This window comes from Populus euphratica, unplaced genomic scaffold, assembly GCF_000495115.2.
Source record: "Populus euphratica unplaced genomic scaffold, PopEup_1.0 scaffold1.1, whole genome shotgun sequence".
NCBI classification, from domain to species: domain Eukaryota; kingdom Viridiplantae; phylum Streptophyta; class Magnoliopsida; order Malpighiales; family Salicaceae; genus Populus; species Populus euphratica.
This window is the reverse complement of record NW_011499845.1, coordinates 830,321-850,420: the sequence shown is the minus strand read 5'-3', so window position 1 is coordinate 850,420 and position 20,100 is coordinate 830,321. Positions and strand designations below refer to the sequence as shown.

Here is a 20,100-nt window from a genome sequence, read left to right as displayed (position 1 = left end):
CATAAATTATCTCAAATAAAATAAATAATAATCAAAATAATAAAAATCAAATCTAAAAAAAAATATGAATAAATTAAAATAATAATAATTAATATTTCATAAAGTATTTCAAATAAAATAAGTAACAATCGAAAGAATGAGGATCAAATTTGATAGATTAAAAATTTTAATAAAAAATAATAGAAAAAAAACAAATAACAATTATAAAAATTAGAACCAAAGTTAATATAAAAATTAAATTTTAAGAAATGAAATTAAAAAATAAATATTCAAAACAAAATATACATAATAATCAAAAGTTTGAGGACCAAATTTGATATAATCAGCAAATAATGACATTTCTAAATTTTTCATAACTTCCAGAAAATGTTTTTCACCCAAATTTTTCAGGAAAACACAGTCATATTTTTTTTTTATTAGAAAATGTTTTCTATTGACCAACTTTCCTAAAAGCAAATAAAAATAAGAAATTTTGAAAAGTGATTTTTCAAAAATCACTTTTCAAAAACCTAATACAGCCAGAAAGAAAAACACTTTCCTGAAAACTAAAACTATTTTTCGTTGATTAGAAAATGTTTTCCATTTACTAACTTTTCTAATAGTAAATAAATACATAAAAGTTTGAAAAATAATTTCTTAAAAATTACTTTTCAAAAAATAAATATAACTTTAGTTTTTTATCAGATCCCATGGAGTTTGGAAGTACGATTGTAGTTATTTTTTAAAGTATTTTTTACTCAGAAAAAAATATGTTAATAATATTTTTTATTTTTTAAAAATTATTTTTAAATTCAACACATTAAAATGATTTTAAAATATTAAAAATATATTAATTGAAAATAAAATAAATTTTAAATTTTTTTGAAAGCCCTTTCTGCCACTTAATTTAAATCAATAGCTTTCGGGCGTTGATTTTGAAGGGTGTCATTTCGTAATTCACGTGATCAATTAAAAACCATTAATTGCTGTTTCAGAACATTTCTTTTTTCTTTTTTCTTTTTTCTTTTTTCTTTTTTTAAAGCTAAACAACTATTTATAGAGAGACCTGAACAGTTCTCACCTGTCTACACATCTGATGAGTTTCAAAAAATAAAATCTATTAATTTATGTATTAAATTATTGCTATCATTCTCTCCTCGATTATTATCCGGGCAAAGGTCAAGACTTTTGGAAGCAATATCACATGATGTTGCTTGTCCAGGACTCCTCGATGCAACAATACAACACAACACAACTCCGTGATCGCGTGCACAACACACAGACCCCTTCAGAACACAATAATCCATGGGAAAATTCATAAGCTAAGCGCAAGATTAAAAAAATAAATAAAAATCGTTATGATTAATTTTAATACTATGCAGACAATAACTTGATATTTTTTAACTATGAAAATAGGCTAAAATTAGAAACAAAATAAACAGCACGAAGCATTTGATTAATATATAGGTGGTAGGGTTGGGCGTATGATTAATTTTAATAGAATGCAAACAAATTGATTCGAATTATGAGTTTCAGTACAGTTAAGCAAAAGTTAATTGTAAATAAGTAGATGTAAGAGTGTTACAGTGGAAAACATAGTTATTTAAAAAATTTAGAGTAGTTTTTATTTTGTGCTGAAAAGGTATTTTTTATTTTTTTAAATTATTTTTATATGTTAATATATAAAATATTATTTTGATATATTTCTAAATAAAAAATACTTTGAAAAACAATATTTATTACACTCCAAATATTATTTTTCTTTTTAAAATAATTTTAATTTAAAATATATTAAAATATTTTTTAATAATATTTTTTTATTTTTAACATTAACCTATCAAAACAATAAAAAATAATAATTTCAAATACAAAAATCAAAAACATTTTTAATGCAAAACATCAACAAAACAAATTACGGGCTACAAAAAGAAAATCCAGATGGATTTCGTTGTCGGGCCTACTAGATCCTGTAATAATTATGGATGCAATTGCTTTCCTTTTCCATTTAAGGACATATATAGTACATCTCTATGCCTCGTTGTTACCGGATTAATGAGATCACAATTCCCATTACTTTTATAAATTTACTAATGTGACCCTTTATCAATTATTTTTCTTTTTATGACTATTTATTTCCCATCACTTAACGAAGTCTTTCCTTCCAAGTTTAGTTGTCAGATGCTGAGGTGGCGTGACAAGTAGGATTCGTTTTTCATCACTTGACCAATTCTCTCTCTCTTTTAATCCAATGTTGAAATGCTTCCAGGCTCGACATGAATTTTATGACAATTTGAATTAGGCTATGGACTACTGTTGATTGTTGCAATGATACCCACTTAACATGAATTCTATGACAATTTGAACCAACTTAATATTGGACTGGAAGAAAAAAGAAAGAGTAGGCTCGACATTTAACATCTAGATTCGAATAGAAAGGCTTGTTTAAATAACATAGAATAAATAAAATGATTATACTAAGAAAATCAATTGATAGAGGACCATATCAAGAAAATTATATAAATAAGGACATTCGAGCTTAATAACTCTCTAATAGACAACAAGTTTAATTATTATAATTATAATTTTTTATAATTAGTATATTTTTTATATAGTTAGCTTATGAATGCTTTAATTAATTCTTCAAGATTTTAAAATTAATAATTAGATAATTTTTTAATAATTCTGAAATTTATAACACTTGAATATATAATTTTATTTTTCTTGAGCACATGGAGTTTTATGAATTTTCTTTTTATATTTTATGTATAATCTGTTATTGTTAAATAATAATATAAAATAATTCATGTATCCTAACCCAAAAACTTAATTTTTAGAATAAAATGTTTACTTGACACACATTATTCAACAATTTCTTGATTTCTAGACAAAGATGGTATTTTTAACTATGTCCAGGACAATACACAGTATTAGAGGAAGATAGGATTATGTATCTGTATATGTTCGGTAATGTCAAAGTGCTATTTCAAAATGATTTCCGTCTGATGGTACTCGACGAGGGTCAAAAGAGTCAACTTGCGCTAGGTGGTCTGCTCTGGTCCCCAGCTGGTTTATCAGGCCACCAAACACAAATCACGGAGCCGGTTTCATCTTTATCTTTTAACAGCGCTTCCCATCTGTCCAGCCAATCTCTTATCTAATCTTCATAAATTCCACCATTGCATCTTCCATCCAAATTCAACAAAAAAAAAATCAGGAAAAGGAGCAATTGGTAGCTAGCTATGGTCGCAAAAACGAACCTTTCCCACCACCTCCTCCTCGTCTCCACCCTCCTCCACCTCCTCACTACCACATTCGCCATTGGTGTTAACTACGGGACCCTAGGCAACAACCTTCCCCCACCCTCCCAGGTTGCCAACTTTATCAAAACTCAAACGATCATTGACAGCATCAAAATCTTTGACACAAACCATGACATTCTCAATGCCTTTGCCAATACTGGCATTACTGTGACTGTCACGGTTGGCAATGGTGATATTCCTTCCCTTGCCAATTTAAACAGCGCCCGCGGATGGGTTGCTGCCAATATTGCACCGTTCCATCCACGAACAAGAATTAATAGGATTGTTGTTGGTAATGAAATTATGGCCACTGCTAATAAGCCTTGGATTTCTAATCTCGTGCCTGCCATGCGGACCATTCACAAGGCTCTTCTTCTCGCTGGAATCAGAAATGTTCAGGTATTACTATTCGTAATTACATAATTACATAAGAAGATTTCCCTTTCTTTTAGGTTTCTTATGATAAAAATAGTGAATGATAATCCAAAGATCGGTAGTTTATTAATACTCTTGAAATGTAATTAAGAATAATGGACCTTTACCTTCTTTTTTTCCTCCCAATTTTTCACAGGTCACAACACCTCATTCTCTTGGCATACTCTCAATCTCCGAGCCACCAAGTAAGGGCCAGTTCAGGCGTGGCTTCGACCGAGCCATATTTGCACCCATGCTCCAATTTTTAAGGGAAACCAAATCACCCTTCATGGTTAACCCGTACCCTTATTTTGGCTACTCTCCAAAAATGGCGAACTATGCTCTTTTCAAGCGCAACAGAGGTGTGCATGATAGATACACTGGCATCACATACACTAACATGTATGATGCAATGTTGGATGCTATTTATTCAGCAATGAGAAAATTGGGCTATGGTGATGTGGGCATTGTAGTGGGCGAGACAGGCTGGCCCTCGGTTTGTGACCCTGGTCAACCAGCTTGTAGCATGGAGAATGCTGCCTGGTTCAATGGGAATTTGGTTAGACGTTCTAGACAAGGGAAAGGCACCCCTTTGATGCCAAACCGGCGGTTTGAGACTTATCTTTTCTCATTGTTCAATGAGAATCTCAAACCCGGCCCGACCGCCGAAAGAAACTGGGGGTTGTTTAGGCCTGATTTTACCCCAATTTACGATGCTGGCATTTTGCGCAATGGGCAGGTATGTTATGATCTGCAGAATTCATTTTTTTCTTTTTACTAGAGGTGCTTGATCTGGTTTTCAATAATGTTCGAGCTTAAGTTTAAAATTCTATTATCCAATGCGTTATGTAGAGAGGCAGTGGTCGCGGTGGTGGAAGGCAGAGGCCCAGACCAACCCCAGGGAAGCAGTGGTGTGTGCCAAAACCTGGCGTTAGTGATCAAGCTTTGCAAGCAAACATAGACTATGCATGCAGTCAGGGTGTGGATTGCAAGCCTATTCAACCTGGTGGTGCCTGCTTTGATCCTAACAATGTGAGATCCCATGCTTCGTATGTGATGAACTTTTTTTATCAAACCCACGGTCGCCAAGCTTTCAATTGTGATTTCTCCAACACCGGTGTCCTAACTGCTGTCAACCCAGGTAAGTGAAATGTGTTTTACTTGATTCATTAAGTTTAATTAATAGATTAAATATGCTGTTTTTTTTAATAGAATTGCAACTACGTATCTCGAGAAATATTAGTAGAATTGGTGCTTTGATAAGAGGAAACTATTTTCTTTGTCTAATATTTGGTCTTGTGTTTGTGTACAGGTCATGGCACATGCAGATACATCTGAGATCGAATGTCGAATGGCTCAGTATCTAACTAATTAATTAAAATTAGTGCTTCAATTAAAAGTAATTTATGTACCTGTTTGTTGTAAGAACATGGATTTGAAATCTAATCGTACGACATTTCAGCATAAAACGCACTACTGTTCTTCTTGCAAGCCATGTTATTGCTGAGAGTGTTCCGCAGTTGGGCTTTCATTTGTGGTGATGGCACTTACTGTTCAGCTTTTTTGGACAATTCCAATTCAGAAACAAAAATGTGAAAACTTCGGCTAAAAGAAATGAAATGGAAAGAAGGTGGGGGCGGTGGCCAGGCGACTTACATTCATCTCCCTAGGCTTAAGAGATAAAAAGAAGGCAAAAGATGTCAGACAGAATCAAATAAATTGATTGGCTGGAGCAAATAAATGATCTGATTCTCCACGTTATTATTAAAAAAAAAATTGGGGGGGCGGGGTGGGGCTCATCTGCAAAACCGTGTACGCGTTACGCGTTCATTCCAATAAATACAAAGAAAGAGATAATCTTTCTCAATGGCAAGTCATGTTCCAAAACGAAGGCAGTCGAGTAGACTGGTCAAGTTCACACTGCAAAAGGACAATAAAAATAAAAATAAAAATAAATCTGCCTCCATTTCAAGTAATAGAACAAGGCCACCCGTGTCCAACCGCCACGTTTGCCATCGACACAATCGAAGCATCATTTCACGACCAGCAGTGCACACATCCATGATACAAGTCTCCCATGATACCCCCCACTTCCCAAGGCATTTCTTTCGTGTGGATTTGTAACACGGCTTCTTCACAGCACCATCTTGCTTCGCCACCATTCCACCATTCCAATGGACCACGCGGCCTCAATTTACCCTGGGAAAGGAAATATCCAAATCAATATCTTCCATTCCAGAATTCCGTCTATTCATCGTAAAAGTCAAAACATTTAACGCCAATTCCAGCTGGCTCGTCCTATATATTTCAGCACTTCTCTGTGGATTAATTAACTGGTTCTGCATCTACTCTCTAAGTTTGCTGTCTCTAACAGGATACTCGTAGTTGTCACGTTCTTTGTTTATTTATAAAACCACAAAGTTTCCGACATCTCCTTCTTATCTCAAAAAAGAGAGCCTTGATCACATGGCCGCTATCGCCACCACATCCATCACTACCGCCCTTCTCATCATCTCCACCCTCCTCCACTTTTCCACCACAGCCTTTGCGATCGGTGTCAATTATGGTACCCTAGCCAACAATCTTCCGTCACCATCTGAGGTGGCTAGCTTCCTTAAAACACAAACAACTATCGATAGCATCAAAATCTTTGACACCAATCCTGATATTCTTCGCGCTTTTGCAAATTCGAACATCACCGTGACTGTCACTGTAGGTAATGGTGATATTCCTGCTCTCGTCGATGTAAATACCGCCAGTCAATGGGTTGCAAACAATATCAAGCCATATTATCCGCAAACAAGGATTAAACTCATCGCTGTTGGCAATGAAATCTTGTTTACTGGTAATAAAGAGTGGATTTCTCGTCTCGTTCCCTGCATGAAGTCCTTGCATCAGGCTCTTGTTCATGCTGGAATCAAAGATGTTCAGGTAGGATGGTTTCTTCTTTCTATTGTCACATGAAAAACTTCCATAAAAAAAAAAAAAGAGTCGATCTTCTTTTTGATATGGTAATCGGTAATGTTTTCCTTTTTTTCCCCTTCAAATAGATTTAGTTCATGATTGGCGCTCATTTAAATGAATTGATCATTAAAATAATTTTAGAAAATTCAAGATAGATATCATTATATATAAGCTATAGCTTCAAGTACTATACAAATCAAATAAGATTTAATTATCATTAAGTAAGAAAAAAATGTTCCTTTTGTTGCCAATTTGTTTTTTAAAATATACGTACCATGTCAAATGACTTTACACACATTGATTTTAAGTTCTTATTCAACAATTTCGTGTTGAATGCATCCTCATTTATTTTTAAATATCAATAAACATCTGGATTTGAACAACCACTTTGAAATTAGTTTTTAAGTATTGTTTTTTCGTAAATTTACGCAGGTCTCAACTCCTCACACCCTCGGAATTTTGCACAATTCTGTACAACCAAGCGCTGCCCGGATAAGGCCTGGCTATGACAGGGTCATATTTGCACCCATGCTCCAATTTCTACGTCAAACCAAATCCCCTCTCATGGTTAACCCGTATCCTTATTTTAGCTACACTCCGAGCATGGAAAACTACATCCTCTTCAGGCCTAACCGCGGTGTCCACGACACCAGCACCAACATTACCTACACGAACATGTTCGTTGCAATGATGGACGCGGTTTATTCGGCAATAAAAGCAATGGGTTATGGTGACTTGGACATTGTCGTCGCCGAGTCCGGTTGGCCCTCACTTGGAGACCCGAACCAGCCCATGTGTACTGTGGAGAATGCAGTCTCGTATAATAAGAACATGATTAAGGTTGTCACTTCAGGGAACGGGACTCCGTTAATGCCTAAACGACGGTTCCAGACATATGTCTTTTCTTTGTTCAATGAGAATCTTAAACCCGGTTCAACAGCAGAGAGGAATTGGGGTTTGTTTAGGCCAGATTTTACCCCGGTTTATGATGTTGGGATTATGCGCAATGGACAGGTATGAAATATGTCAAACTTCTCGCTTTTTTTTTTTTTTTATGGATAATAGTAGATAACACCTGATAAATTAAGTTTGTTCTTTTGGGATGAACATTGAAAAGGAAATTATTTGCATATGAAATTATGAATACATATTTCCGGCATTATGATAGTTTAATCTAAAACTTTCATATCATTTTCAACAAAATTTTTGTTTTGGAGAGAGATAATCTTCAACTTTTCTCCTTTTTCCTTCGATTTGTCTCTCTTTATTCTGATTCTTTTGTTGATCCAATTTCTGTCCTGGGACAACAAAGCAAAATTAATTAACATATTAAGCAGACCCTGCAATATTAACATTAAATTACTAATGTCAACAACCTGAGGTATTCAGTATATCACATGCACATTCTAGCTAGCAGACAGATCCTCTCTAAAGTCCTTGCAGAAAGCCAAATTCTCGCTTTAGCATATTGTTGATTAATTTTCTTCTTCTTATTACTTGTTATGCAGTCCAACAGACCAACACCACCATCACCTACAAAAAGCAAGAAATGGTGCGTTCCGAAAGCTGACGCTACTGATAAAGCCTTACAAGCAAACATAGACTATGTGTGCAGCCAGGGTATGGATTGCAAGCCTATTCAAGCTGGCGGTGCCTGTTTCAGTCCAAACAATGTCAGGTCCCATGCATCATATATCATGAACTCTTATTATCAATCCCATGGCCGCAATGATTTCAATTGTGATTTCTCTCAAACCGCTGTCCTCACCACCTCTGACCCAAGTAAGTCTATAAAATTATGATTTCTCTTGATTTTTTTCTCTTTAACTGATAAATCCCTCTGATCAACTTCAAGTCTAGACCTAGAATCTAAAAGATGGTTGGGATTCGTAAATTTATTCTGAAACTTCCCACCAACCTATATATAAATATATACGAAGTCATATTTGATTGAAGAGAAATTATTGTGAAATGAATTTTGTTTGTTAATATATTCTTTCTGCCTTCTCTTTGCATGCAGGTCACGGCACTTGTAAATACAATTGAGTGATAATTTGGGAGTGTAGCTGACCACTAGCAATGCAGGAAGGATCACTAACCAAAAAGAAAGAAAAAACAGCGAAACATTTGGCATTTTATTTGCCTGTACCATCCATTCTTTATTGCTTTAAACATCTGCTATCTGTAAAAGGGATTGGGCCCGTGGCAAGGGAATCTTCCATCTGCATAGCAGCCCTGAAAGTATAGTTATAAAGTCAAGGAATGACAAATGTAATTTTATTAGCTGTGCTTAGACATTAATGTTTATGATGTCAGTGGTGCCCTCTAACATTATTGTTCACTCATTTTCATAAATAAAATCAAAGTTCTATGCTGTTGGAACACTTTTGTGGCCTTCAATAGCAGAGCTTCACCCTGTTTTTTCTCTCTTCCTCTTGTTTTGTTTCGTTACCATTAGAAATCCCCCCCCTTCTACGAGGATTGGGGAGGACTAGAGGCCCAGTCTGGAGAGCCACAGGCCACCGTTATCACGCCGCCCTTTTAACTAAGGCTGAAGCCTTCTCTAAACACACACCTGGGCTCTTGTAAGATGACATGGGCCTGAATGAACATCGGAGCTCTTTCCTCTGAGAGATGCCGACATTTCGTTTGCTTATAAGTGGTGGGTGGTTTTTCAAGCGTGTAATAGAAAATTTCCTGAGAAAAACTTTATCAAAGCTTGTACTTGGAAGACCGGTACTTAAAAGTTGAGTCTTGAGGATCAATCTCCAGATAATTGATTTACCAGTTGTTGGACTATCTACCTTGCATCCGTTGCAGTGTTAGTTGCATCATTAATTCTGATTTAAGCGTCTCCTAAGTTTACTGTAAATAGCATAAAAATCTGCAAAAGCAAGATTAGAGATCAAGGAAGTTCTCGAGAGAGGGAAGCACGACACTAATCATGCAAAACTAACGTCCCATGAAAGAAACAACCAACCTGTTTTTGTCGATCTGCTATAACTAGAACCAGGAACCTCCATTAACCCATTCCGTTTGTTCTGATTAGTTATGTTTTTTCCTCTAATCTGCATCATAATTCATTGATGTTGATGCTTGATATGGTGGTTACCAGTATCGATATAATTTCTTTGATTATTATGTCCTCCTCCGATTGTGACCACGTCCAAAATAAAAGGAAAGGCAAAAGCCTTTTTTTTTTTTTGTGTGTGTGTGTTTTTTCCTGATCCCATCATGCAAACACATAATGATGGATCGAATTAGTATCTAGAATGATTATTATCGATTGCCATTGGAGTGGTTGTCGCAGTTTAAAACAAGAAGTTAATTATATTGATCCTCAACTTCAAATCTTTTATCTGCAATTTCACACCCCATCTTATGAAACTCAGCTAATCTTGTTGGAATTCAGGGTTCGCCTACTTATCATTCAACTGTAGTGCATGCAATTGATGCAACGGTTTTTGAAAACCTGCGTTCAAACAATTTATTTGGTGCGATACTAATTAATTGATCCCAGCAACTCTTCTCAATTGAGATTCTATTTATTTTCGGGTTTTAAAAATATATTTTTAAAAATTATTTATTTATTTGTTTTAAATTAATATTTTTTAAGTTTTTAAATTATTTTTACATGCGGACGTTAAAAATAATATTTAAAAATAAAAATAAAATATTATTTTAATATATTTTTTAAATAAAAATACTTTAAAAACAACTATTACTATAATATTAAATATTCTATACACTAAGCCACATTTATGGTGGACAAATCACCTTTTTTTTTAAAAAAAAGTTTTAGAATCTGTTGGTAACGGCAAGATTCATTTTATGCCACAGAAGGATGACTTTGAATTCATCAAGGACGCATGATATTTAAACTATAGAAAAATGACATGTTGATGTGTAAAATCATGACTGTTTTCATTTTTTCTAATTATTTTAAATATTGACCTTATTAAATTTAATTAAATTTGATAGGTCAATATTGACCTCATCAGACGAAAAAGTGAGACCGAACCAATCAATTTTTTTTTTTTTTTGTTTCCAAAACAACCGTATTTTTTTTATTAAACTCAGTGATGCATGAGTAGCTGACCAAAAATGTGGTAACTGAGCTCTTAGCCAGACCTGACAACTATGATTGAAACCCTGGCAGCATCTTTTGGTTAGGCCCATGGGGTGGTGGCCCTTATTGCAAGAGTTATTGCTTTTAGCTGGTCTTCTCTCAGCACCTCTAGTCTGGACTGGAATCTCTTTCCCGTGAAATGATTAAAGGCGACGGTGCCTTTGGAAGGAAACAACTTTAACGGGAAGACTTATAATGAGATGTCATGAATGAGGTAAACTCTCTCTCTCTCTCTCTAACAAAAAGACAAAAGGCAACCATTTCTTTTATATATATATATCTGAACAACTTCCACCAAACTATTGTTAATGGGTCCAGTTACAGCCTATGGTTGATCTAACCATTGTTGTTGCTGCTGTGAACTGGATGGAGTTCTGTTGAGTGTGATTTCAACAATACGAGTGTCTGTAAGCTTGTCTTTTAGCGCATTCAAATAGCCACACATTGCCTAACGATAGTCCAGTATTCCAAGTATATTAAAGTACGCGTAAGTAGATGGAATTGTAGCTAGAGAGTCAACTGGAAGGAATTAAGCAAGTGGGTGTAATTATGATTCTAGGAACATGTTATCTTCTTGATTGGGTTCGTTTCCGGTTAGGGGTTGCCGAAGTGTGGTCCTAAGCCCTCTGTTAGTGAGCTTTTGAACCCAATCTGGAAAAAAATAATCACCTCTAACCCTAGATCTTCTGGTGGCACGTGTTGTGCTCATGAAACCAGTAGAAATGCTGGGTCTGGCAAATGGGTGCTTCTGGTGGATGTTATTTAGCAATGTTATTGACCAATGCTTGTGGTGGCAGATGTTGTGTCGGTAAAGATTTGTTTGTTCTTGTTTTTTAAAAATAATTTTTTAAAAATTTATATTTTTTAAGATACCTAGTTAATTTTGATACGCAGATTTCAAATTTATTTATTTTTTAATAAAAAATATTATTTTAATATATTTTTAAATTAAAAACATTTTAAAAAATAATATAACCATGCTTGTGAAAATCTCCACTAGCAGATCGTGACAGCAAAATGTTATTAATATACCTGCTCTGCTATTTGTGCGTACATTACTTGTCCATTCCTTTACATTTATTTGTGCTACCATGGGAGGCATCATGTAAATAAAGGTGCGCAAATAAGTAAAAATCGAGAAAAAAAAATGCCTGTGATTCAATCTATTTTTCATAAAAAATTAATTTTTATTTTATTTTAATTTAATTTTTTTATTTTAGATTATTTTTATGTACTAATATCAAAAATAAATTTTTAAAAATAAAAAATATTAGTTTAAAATGTTTTTATATATATATATATATAAATACTTTAAAAATAATATCTACCCCACTTTACACCTAAAATGAAAGCACCATGATCGGAATAATGTGATGAAGATAAAGGGCATTTGACGCCTTTTTTTTTTATAAATGGATTAGACTGAATAGCCCCTTGCATTGCAATGACACACTCAAATATTAAAATATAACACACGCAATAATAGGATAATCAAACTTATTTGATTCATCTGAAATAACCTAATTTTTAATGGAGGAGTGACATGCATAGCAGACATTGATAATGATAGCATAAAATAGGAGTTCATTTTAAAATTAATCCTTATTGTTTTGCAAAATGATTTAAATAATTCATCTAGCTTTAAAAATAATTAATTGGACGTCCTTGTATTTTTAAATCTATTTATAACCTTATCCTTTTGACCTGTTCTATTTTATTTTCCAATTTTTCTTTTGTGCTTTAAAATTAAAGAAAGGAATAAAACAAATGGGAGAGCGAAAATGATTGCAAAAGAGGATATTTAAAAAAAATATTAAATTAAATATGGTCAATTCCAGTTAAATGATTAATTACTTATTTTTAAAATTAAAGAAATCATTTTACGAAACCAGAGAAAGTAATTTATAATTTATTCCAAATATAGATGGTCTAATTTAGGTAAAGGGGTACCCTCATCTTGACTGTCGTCATCTCTTAAATAAAAAATAAAACCCAGACGGAGAAAAAAATTATACTATATAACATAACTTAAAAAGTTTTAGATTGGTTGGCCATCACATACAACAAAAACACCCACCTCCTCCGAAAAATCACATCCCCCATGGAAGACAAAGAGAAGAAGAAACACCATAAGAAGCAGAAACACCAACACCCAAATGATCAAACCACCAAACCATCATCAGATTTTTCTTTCAAACCTAGTTCAGAAGTGAAGGGTCTTCGTTTTGGAGGCCAGTTCATTGTAAAATCTTTCACAATCCGGCGAGCAAGGCCACTCGAGCTTCTAAAAGTCCTCTCGTATCCACCAACAAATAAGAACAGCGACAACAATAAGACCCCTTTCCCTTCAACAACAGCTTTTCTGCCTACAAACTTCACCATCTTAGCACACCATGCTTGGCATACCTTAACACTTGGTCTTGGTACCAAGAAATCCAAAGTACTGTTATTTGTCTTCGAATCCGAGTCCATGAAGATGGCTGTTGACAGAATATGGCCGCCAGAGATACCACTTGGAGAAGTAAACAAGAAACTTATCAGAGGCCTGAATGGTTGTGAAATGGCAAGATTTAAGTTCAGAAAAGGATGCATTACTTTTTATGTATATGCAGTGAGGCGTGTAGGAAACATGGGATTCTCTTGTGCAGATGATTTAAAGATTATATTACAGTCCGTGGTTGCACTCAATGATTTCTTGGATCACACTGCTATGCTTGCCATGCCTCACCAAAGAAGCATCAACTATGCATCACCCCAGGTCGCCATGGCTCACTAGGCATGCTTATTTTTGCTCTTTTTTTCTCGTTTTAGGCCCTTTCTTTTGTTGATTTTAGTACTTATTGTCCTTAACGATGAGGGAATTGGTTTATTTGTGGGGGATCTTGCTTATGGAATTTTATTTTTATTTTTCCTTTTTCTTCTAATTAACTGAAGGACTTTATTTTAGTCTAATAAATAAATAAATCGGAGTTTATTTGGTGCTGAATTCAATGTCTTCCATTTGCAAGTTTATTCAGCAGTTTGACATGCAGTGGCACAGTTAACTGGCAATTCCGAAAGGGAGGTAAGCGACATTACAAATGGGAGTGGTGCTGTTATATTCTTGTGATCTTATCTTGAAGGAATATTTGTGTACAAAATCATTATTTATTCATTTCCTTCTACCATTTCTGTTGTCTTTCATAAATTTATGGTAACAATACTGTCAAGAAAATTATTCTAGAAGAATATTCTTTGCAGGCAATAGTGCTACAGTACTGATCTAGTTTTTTCTTGAGCGCTTCTTTGCAAGTGTTTGGTGATAAACATTTAGTGACAATTACAAGAAAACTGTGAGTAAATAAATAAAAACAACAACCAACTTCTTACCAACATAACAAAAGAATGATCAATGTTACGTTCAGCTTTTAATTATCTTCTTGATCCTTTCACATCTTTTCTCGAGGGAAATTTTTATTATTTATCCCACAGAAACTGCACTGAGCCGCGGATTACAGATGAATCATGCCGATCCATAGCTATATATGTAATTGTCATCAGCAGCGCGGCAGCCTCAGTCAATCCAAAATTTCCCCTCTCCAAAGACTCAACAGTCTTTTCTTGTAAATTGTGTTCAAGTTCAATTTGTAAGAACTTAGATCCAACCCGAGAACCCAAATGTCGAAGTGATACTTGCAGTCCTTCAATTGTTCTTGAAGTTAGAACTTACTGTTCCAGTGCCACTATTTAACTACCTTCACATTTTGTCATTTTACCATAATGTCAAAAATTTCCTGAAATCTAGAAGGTTCTTCTACGAGCATTGCATAACAAGCACTACCAAAGGGTTAATACACATGGTGACCGAAGAGCTCGTTGTTTTATGGGTCTGATGATAAGGATACGGAGATGATATATTTGGGTCAAGAAAAAAAGAAAAGAAGAAGCCATGGGGCATGATAGAAAGAGAGAGAGCATGTCAAGGACCAACCTCTCCACCTCTAACAAAGCTTTATGGTCTCCAAAAGTAGGGGAAGAAAAGAAAATCCTCTTCCTTTTTCACATTCCTTCTTATGGCTTTAATCATGCCATGGGAAGGCCCATCTCCTACCCTTCCCTTTTCACATGAATCACGGAAGTCTCATTCCTTCTGCTCCTGAATATACAACAATAATACACCATTGCTAATATATGCACAGTTTAATTGCATGTAGACAAGCGTGACATGAGTACTGCACAGAGGAGTGTATTGGACTCATAAGTACTCTCTGCTGTTTGATCACAGGTATATCATTGGTTGTCACATGGTATCTGTCGAAACTACAGTAATTAAAATGTCCTTCCCATTAGCTTCTATGAAACTAAAGAACCCAAAAAGAAAAGAATCAAATTTAAATAGTGTACTGGTGAATCGATGTGTATATATATATTCAAAGGTTTCCAGTGTACTTATGTCGGGAATGGGATGGGATGGGATGGCTTCTTTCTGTTGTCTTTCTTCTTTCTTGAAGGTAAAAGCAACATGCAAAAGCAGGCGATACCTGAAAACACACTATGATACTTGCCTCCTAGGAGATGCTAAATGCTTGGTTTTTCACTTTTTCTTTTTCTTAATCCGAGGAATACCACCATCTCAGATGTGTTTATAGCAACACTTGCAAATGTTTCATTACGGATGGCTTTCCAAAGGGATCTTAATATAAAAGCCATCAAACAGTTTGAAGAAGCGATTCGCAAGTTTGTTAGACAATTAAACCACCGACATGTCTTCAGTCCAACAACAAACACTAGGATCTTTTGTGCCTAGGATCAATTATAGGGCTTGACTTCCAGCTAAATAAAATGCATGTATTGAGAAAGTTGTCCAGAATTGACATTGCACTAAATTTGACTAAGCCGCACCAAAACATGATTTAATTCCAGACATTTTGACTTACGCCTTCACTCTCCTCGAACATTGTGCCCGAGTTCCCGAGAAAATGCGCTGGGAAGTTGAAGATGGTTTCCGTGTTTCGAGCATGTAAATAACATTATATTTAAAGTGCTTCCTGTCCTCCTGATAAAATTTGAGGTTATTGAGTTAAGGTAAACATAATTTCAAAATCAATACAGAGACTTCAATAGTCTAGTATAATAAAATAAAAGATATTCTAATAACATTTCAAAAAACTTGTCGATTTTTATGTAAAATGGAGAAAAGTGGAAAGAAAATTGTTTCAAAATAATCGAAAGACCTATATTTATAACTTGGAGTGATTAATAATTGAGTTTTTTATTCAAAAAATGTAACGAAATATATATATATATATATATATATATATATATGTAACTTTTGGACAAAAAAAGAAGAAAAACTCAATTTTAGAACTAAACGTTCGATTAAAAACTTAACTGAATGTTCTAAGATTCTAACCAAGCATTCATTGAAATTTTCTTATTTAACGAACGCATTTGATTGATTTTTTAAAATATAAGCTTGAAAAAAAAATTTAAACCTTTTATTCTTTATATTATGATTCAAATTTGTAAAATATTTTTATAATTTAACACTTGAATTTATTTTTTCTTATACCTTGAATTTAACAAAGTATTCATTTTATTTTTTACATGCTTGCTAAATTGTTGAAACTGAGTTGATTTCCAACACAATCATCTCTTTTTTTTTTTTTTTTTGAATTTGAATAGATTTTTCTTTTCCATTTTTTTTAAAATATATTAATTAATGGCTATATGGTTAGCATTGACCCTTCCCTTTTAAAGAAATAAATTTATTCTCCATTTAAAAAACAAAAAGATGTTAGAAAAACCATTGATTTGATTGGCACAGCTATTCAGCGGCAAGAGATAAAGAAGTTCTGGATCAGTTTCGAAGCGAAAAATCATACAAACGCCCACCGTGGGGCTCGAACCCACGACCACAAGGTTAAGAGCCTTGCGCTCTACCAACTGAGCTAGACGGGCTTGCTGTTGACCAATTATAATTAAATATTAAATCTAAATAAAAAATACCATTTATGTGTCTAAGGAGGAGGGGCTTAGAGAGAAGCAAGAAACAAAATAACGTAAAACAGAATGGGATTTCTATGGACGATTGCAGAACTCCTGGTAGCCTTAGTTTTCATTATAGTTTCGTTCTTGCTTACTGCAGTCGTATCTGAAGCTTATAGAAGAAGACACAACAACACGTACCTTCTCTTCTCTTCTTTCAATTCCTTCCGTAATAATTTAAATTTAAGATTCATATATAATCTGTGTTTATTTTTTCTTTAGGCATGTTGATGCTCCTGCTTTCTTCGAGGATCCGAATTCCTTGAAACAGGTAAAATCATGACGATGATGCTTCCTTTAATATTTCGCCTCATTTAGGGAATTTTTTTAATTTATAATATAGGAACTAGTGAACTAGATGAAGCCGAATGTTATTAACCATATGCCCTTTCTTAGTGAAGCTACGGCATTTGAAGGCGTAAATTTTCTATCTTTTCTGTGAATTATATGATATAAATCGCTATTTGGGACCCGATTCAGCTGTTTATCGAGAGCTGTTTTTTTAGTGATTTTTCGTTGTCTAGATTGGTTTTAACTTTAGAATTGTTCAAACAGGAAGCTTTTATGGTTAAGTTACTCGAGAAAGATCAAAACATAACCTTTTGACTTGAATCGAATTATGGTTTCGGGTTCGCTCGGCTTTGATTTTTATTACTAACATTTCACCGAGAATCAGGTGTGCTTGCAGAAAAATAGGTATTTTGAAGAGGAAATGGTGTGATTATTATAATTAGATCAGTATTATATGATGGCAGCACATGTGCAGTGCTATTTAATGAAATATAGAAGAGGTTTTAAGTGAATCTTACATTTATTTTTTTCTTAAAACAGGTTCCATTTCCCCATATCCATGATCCTGCCGATAAATATATATCTTTGGTTATTCCTGCGTTTAATGAAGAGCATAGGCTTCCGGGAGCCCTTGATGAAACCATCAAGTAGGTTTAACCAAATTAATTGTAGTGTATTATAGTGGTGTTGCTTTTTAATTTTGGAGTTTGTATTGAGCAAGAAGAGGCTTAGAGTATTGTAGCATTTTAGGTACATTGTATTTCTGTTTAAAAAAGAAAATTTTTTAAGCATTCTCATTGCCTGATATGCAAAATGCAATGAACAAAAATGACGTAGACTTAGACAAATACAATAATTAAATGAGAACACGGTGATAGGGAAACTCAATTGTAAATCATGGATCTGCTTGTGCAATATGCTTTCATTGGTCAGCAACTTGCCATCCAAAAGAACGTTCAATTTTTTTTTCTCAACCCATTTTTTGTGTAGTCTTGTTTGTTATGGTATATGAGAAAATAAGGATAGGAGATATGAGGAATACAGTTTCCTAGTAGTGATCCCATAAAGTAATTAATTGGATCATAACTATTTGCAATAGAACTAAGCTATTGGGATTTTAATGTTATCTGTGTTTTCACTTTGTAGTTATCTTCAAGAGCGTGCAGCAAAGGATAAGTCATTTACTTATGAGGTACCTTTTGTTCTTAAAATATGCTGGATCATTTTTTTTTCCCACAGCTAGTGATGAATGATAGGTTATAATGTATAGTTGTGAGAATCATCCAATGCATGAGTTTTTTGATAGTGGTTTCTGGAGCATCATTTTGGTTAAAGCTACAGTACTGTAATTGGAAAAACAAGAAAAGAGAATCCTACCAGGAATTCCATGAAGATGTTAGCTTTTATCCCTTTCATCTCAAAATTTTAGGTGTACTAATTAAGCTAAAAACCTTTTGTTTAGCTTTCTGTTCTATTTACAAATTGAGAGCTGTATAGTGATTGATGCTCTGCTGCTTGTTATTACTGTTATGAACTATTGAGGATGAGCTATGTTCCTAGCATTTTCTTCATCTTTACATTGTCTAAATAAATGAGTTTCTGAAAAGGTGGTGATTGTTGATGATGGAAGTGCTGATGCGACAAAACGAGTAGCTTTTGACTTTGTAAAGAAATACACAGTGGATAATGTAAGGGTTATCCTTCTTGGTAGAAATCATGGCAAAGGAGAAGCTATTAGAAAAGTGAGTATAATCTAAGCTGTTCTTTGATGCAGTTATGTAATCTTTAATTTAGTTCTCTCCCATGTTCACAACAACTCATTGAAGCTTTTTACGTATGTGAAAGCATTGTAAAACAGGGCATGTTAGTTCTCTCCCATGTTCACAACAACTCATTGAAGCTTTTTACGAATGTGAAAGCATTGTAAAACAGGGCATGCTTCATTCACGTGGTGAACTACTTCTAATGCTCGATGCCGATGGGGCAACCAAGGTTACTGACTTAGAGAAACTAGAAAATCAGGTTTGTGTTAGCTACGACAAGTTTAGAGGGTAAAAACATTGTAAATTTTTTTCTTTCCTTTTTTTATAAGAAAATAGCTATTGCAATAACTAGACCATGTAATGCTTTGCGTATCAGATCCATGCAGTTGCTAGAAAGGCCGTGATAGGGAAACTCACTTGTAAATCATGGATCTGCTTGTGTGATATGCTCTAATTGGTCAGCAACTTGCCATCCAAAAGAATGTTCAATTTTTTTTTCTCAACCCATTTTTGGCTTTGGCTACAGTTCAGTCTGATTGATTTTTCTCACTAATTCATTTTTTTTTTCTTTAGCATCCTTATTTTATGGGGGCCTTTAGTTGATCTTCTTGCCTTCATTTCTCAGAGGAAATGGTACCGCAATTTTCTTATGAAAGGCTTTCATCTTGTGGTTCTCTTGACTGCTGGTTCTGGAATTCGTGACACACAGGTATATTTCTGCAATATTTATACACATGCATGCGCCCAAGCACACACTCACTTGTGGTTGTTGGTTTGACACTAGCATAGACTTTTTTTTTTTAGAAACTTTAGTCAAAGCCTTGAAGCTCATGTACTGTAATGGGGTGAATATGCTATCTTTTTGTTTTTTGTTTTTTTTCCTTGATGTGATCTTTCGTGCATTACAGTGTGGTTTTAAGATGTTTACTAGGGCCGCTGCCCGGAAGCTTTTCACAAACATCCGGTTGAAGAGGCAAGTATAAATAGTAACGATTAATTTTATCTTCTCTTCCCTAGCTTGTAAAATTCATTAGAAAAAACGAAGTATACTGATATTTGCATTTACACATGCTACTTGTTGGCCCTACTCTATAAAAGTATCACTGGACATGGGTACCATAAAAATCTAACAATTCCAATTTAACCCATCCATTTAGCATGCTGTACAATGAGGCTACTGTCATAGCATCACCACTCCCGGGGCTGGCTGCATGGGGGGGGGGGGGGGGGGCGG

General features: G+C 34.3%; 4 protein-coding genes and 1 non-coding gene across 6 annotated transcripts in view; 4 read left to right on the top strand and 1 right to left on the bottom strand.

Moving 5' to 3' along the window:
• Positions 1 to 2,947: 2,947 nt before the first annotated feature.
• LOC105129404 (glucan endo-1,3-beta-glucosidase-like) lies at positions 2,948 to 5,158 on the top strand. The gene is made up of 4 exons (XM_011031485.1): positions 2,948 to 3,677; positions 3,850 to 4,431; positions 4,545 to 4,833; positions 5,005 to 5,158. Exons 1-4 carry the CDS (start codon positions 3,219 to 3,221, stop codon positions 5,028 to 5,030), a joined length of 1,356 nt encoding a protein of 451 aa, XP_011029787.1. The 5' UTR covers positions 2,948 to 3,218; the 3' UTR covers positions 5,031 to 5,158.
• A 773-nt stretch (positions 5,159 to 5,931) lies between these two features.
• On the top strand, positions 5,932 to 9,072 carry LOC105129328 (glucan endo-1,3-beta-glucosidase-like). The gene is made up of 4 exons (XM_011031367.1): positions 5,932 to 6,623; positions 7,089 to 7,670; positions 8,165 to 8,438; positions 8,677 to 9,072. Exons 1-4 carry the CDS (start codon positions 6,159 to 6,161, stop codon positions 8,700 to 8,702), a joined length of 1,347 nt encoding a protein of 448 aa, XP_011029669.1. The 5' UTR covers positions 5,932 to 6,158; the 3' UTR covers positions 8,703 to 9,072.
• A 3,732-nt stretch (positions 9,073 to 12,804) lies between these two features.
• Positions 12,805 to 14,554, top strand: LOC105129188 (uncharacterized). Of its 2 annotated transcripts, none has more exons than XM_011031184.1 (2): positions 12,805 to 13,561; positions 14,257 to 14,554. In XM_011031184.1, exon 1 carries the CDS (start codon positions 12,887 to 12,889, stop codon positions 13,559 to 13,561), a length of 675 nt encoding a protein of 224 aa, XP_011029486.1. In that variant the 5' UTR covers positions 12,805 to 12,886; the 3' UTR covers positions 14,257 to 14,554. The 2 variants fall into 2 exon arrangements, with proteins under 2 accessions (XP_011029486.1, XP_011029562.1); XM_011031260.1 differs by lacking the exon at positions 14,257 to 14,554 and adding an exon at positions 13,806 to 14,069.
• A 2,098-nt stretch (positions 14,555 to 16,652) lies between these two features.
• On the bottom strand, positions 16,653 to 16,725 carry TRNAK-CUU (transfer RNA lysine (anticodon CUU)). Its single transcript has one exon. It is a non-coding gene; the product is annotated as a tRNA-Lys (tRNA).
• Positions 16,726 to 16,803: 78 nt separating this feature from the next.
• LOC105129101 (dolichyl-phosphate beta-glucosyltransferase-like) overlaps positions 16,804 to 20,100 on the top strand; it is a 5,206-nt gene continuing 1,909 nt past the window's right edge. The window contains exons 1-9 of the mRNA XM_011031075.1: positions 16,804 to 16,949; positions 17,035 to 17,083; positions 17,644 to 17,750; positions 18,250 to 18,295; positions 18,711 to 18,845; positions 19,036 to 19,125; positions 19,243 to 19,313; positions 19,440 to 19,575; positions 19,775 to 19,839. Of these exons, the coding sequence (XP_011029377.1) occupies positions 16,837 to 16,949; positions 17,035 to 17,083; positions 17,644 to 17,750; positions 18,250 to 18,295; positions 18,711 to 18,845; positions 19,036 to 19,125; positions 19,243 to 19,313; positions 19,440 to 19,575; positions 19,775 to 19,839 (812 nt within the window). The 5' untranslated portion in view covers positions 16,804 to 16,836. The remainder of the gene's footprint in view (positions 16,950 to 17,034; positions 17,084 to 17,643; positions 17,751 to 18,249; positions 18,296 to 18,710; positions 18,846 to 19,035; positions 19,126 to 19,242; positions 19,314 to 19,439; positions 19,576 to 19,774; positions 19,840 to 20,100) is intronic.

Coding starts and splice junctions, on each gene's coding strand:
- LOC105129404 (XM_011031485.1), top strand. CDS start 3,219: ATGGTCGCAAAAACGAACCTTTCCCACCACCTCCTCCTCGTCTCCACC. Junction 4,432..4,544: donor GCATTTTGCGCAATGGGCAG/GTATGTTATGAT, acceptor TGCGTTATGTAG/AGAGGCAGTGGTCGCGGTGG. Junction 4,834..5,004: donor CCTAACTGCTGTCAACCCAG/GTAAGTGAAATG, acceptor GTTTGTGTACAG/GTCATGGCACATGCAGATAC.
- LOC105129328 (XM_011031367.1), top strand. CDS start 6,159: ATGGCCGCTATCGCCACCACATCCATCACTACCGCCCTTCTCATCATC. Junction 6,624..7,088: donor CTGGAATCAAAGATGTTCAG/GTAGGATGGTTT, acceptor AAATTTACGCAG/GTCTCAACTCCTCACACCCT. Junction 8,439..8,676: donor CCTCACCACCTCTGACCCAA/GTAAGTCTATAA, acceptor CTTTGCATGCAG/GTCACGGCACTTGTAAATAC.
- LOC105129188 (XM_011031184.1), top strand. CDS start 12,887: ATGGAAGACAAAGAGAAGAAGAAACACCATAAGAAGCAGAAACACCAA.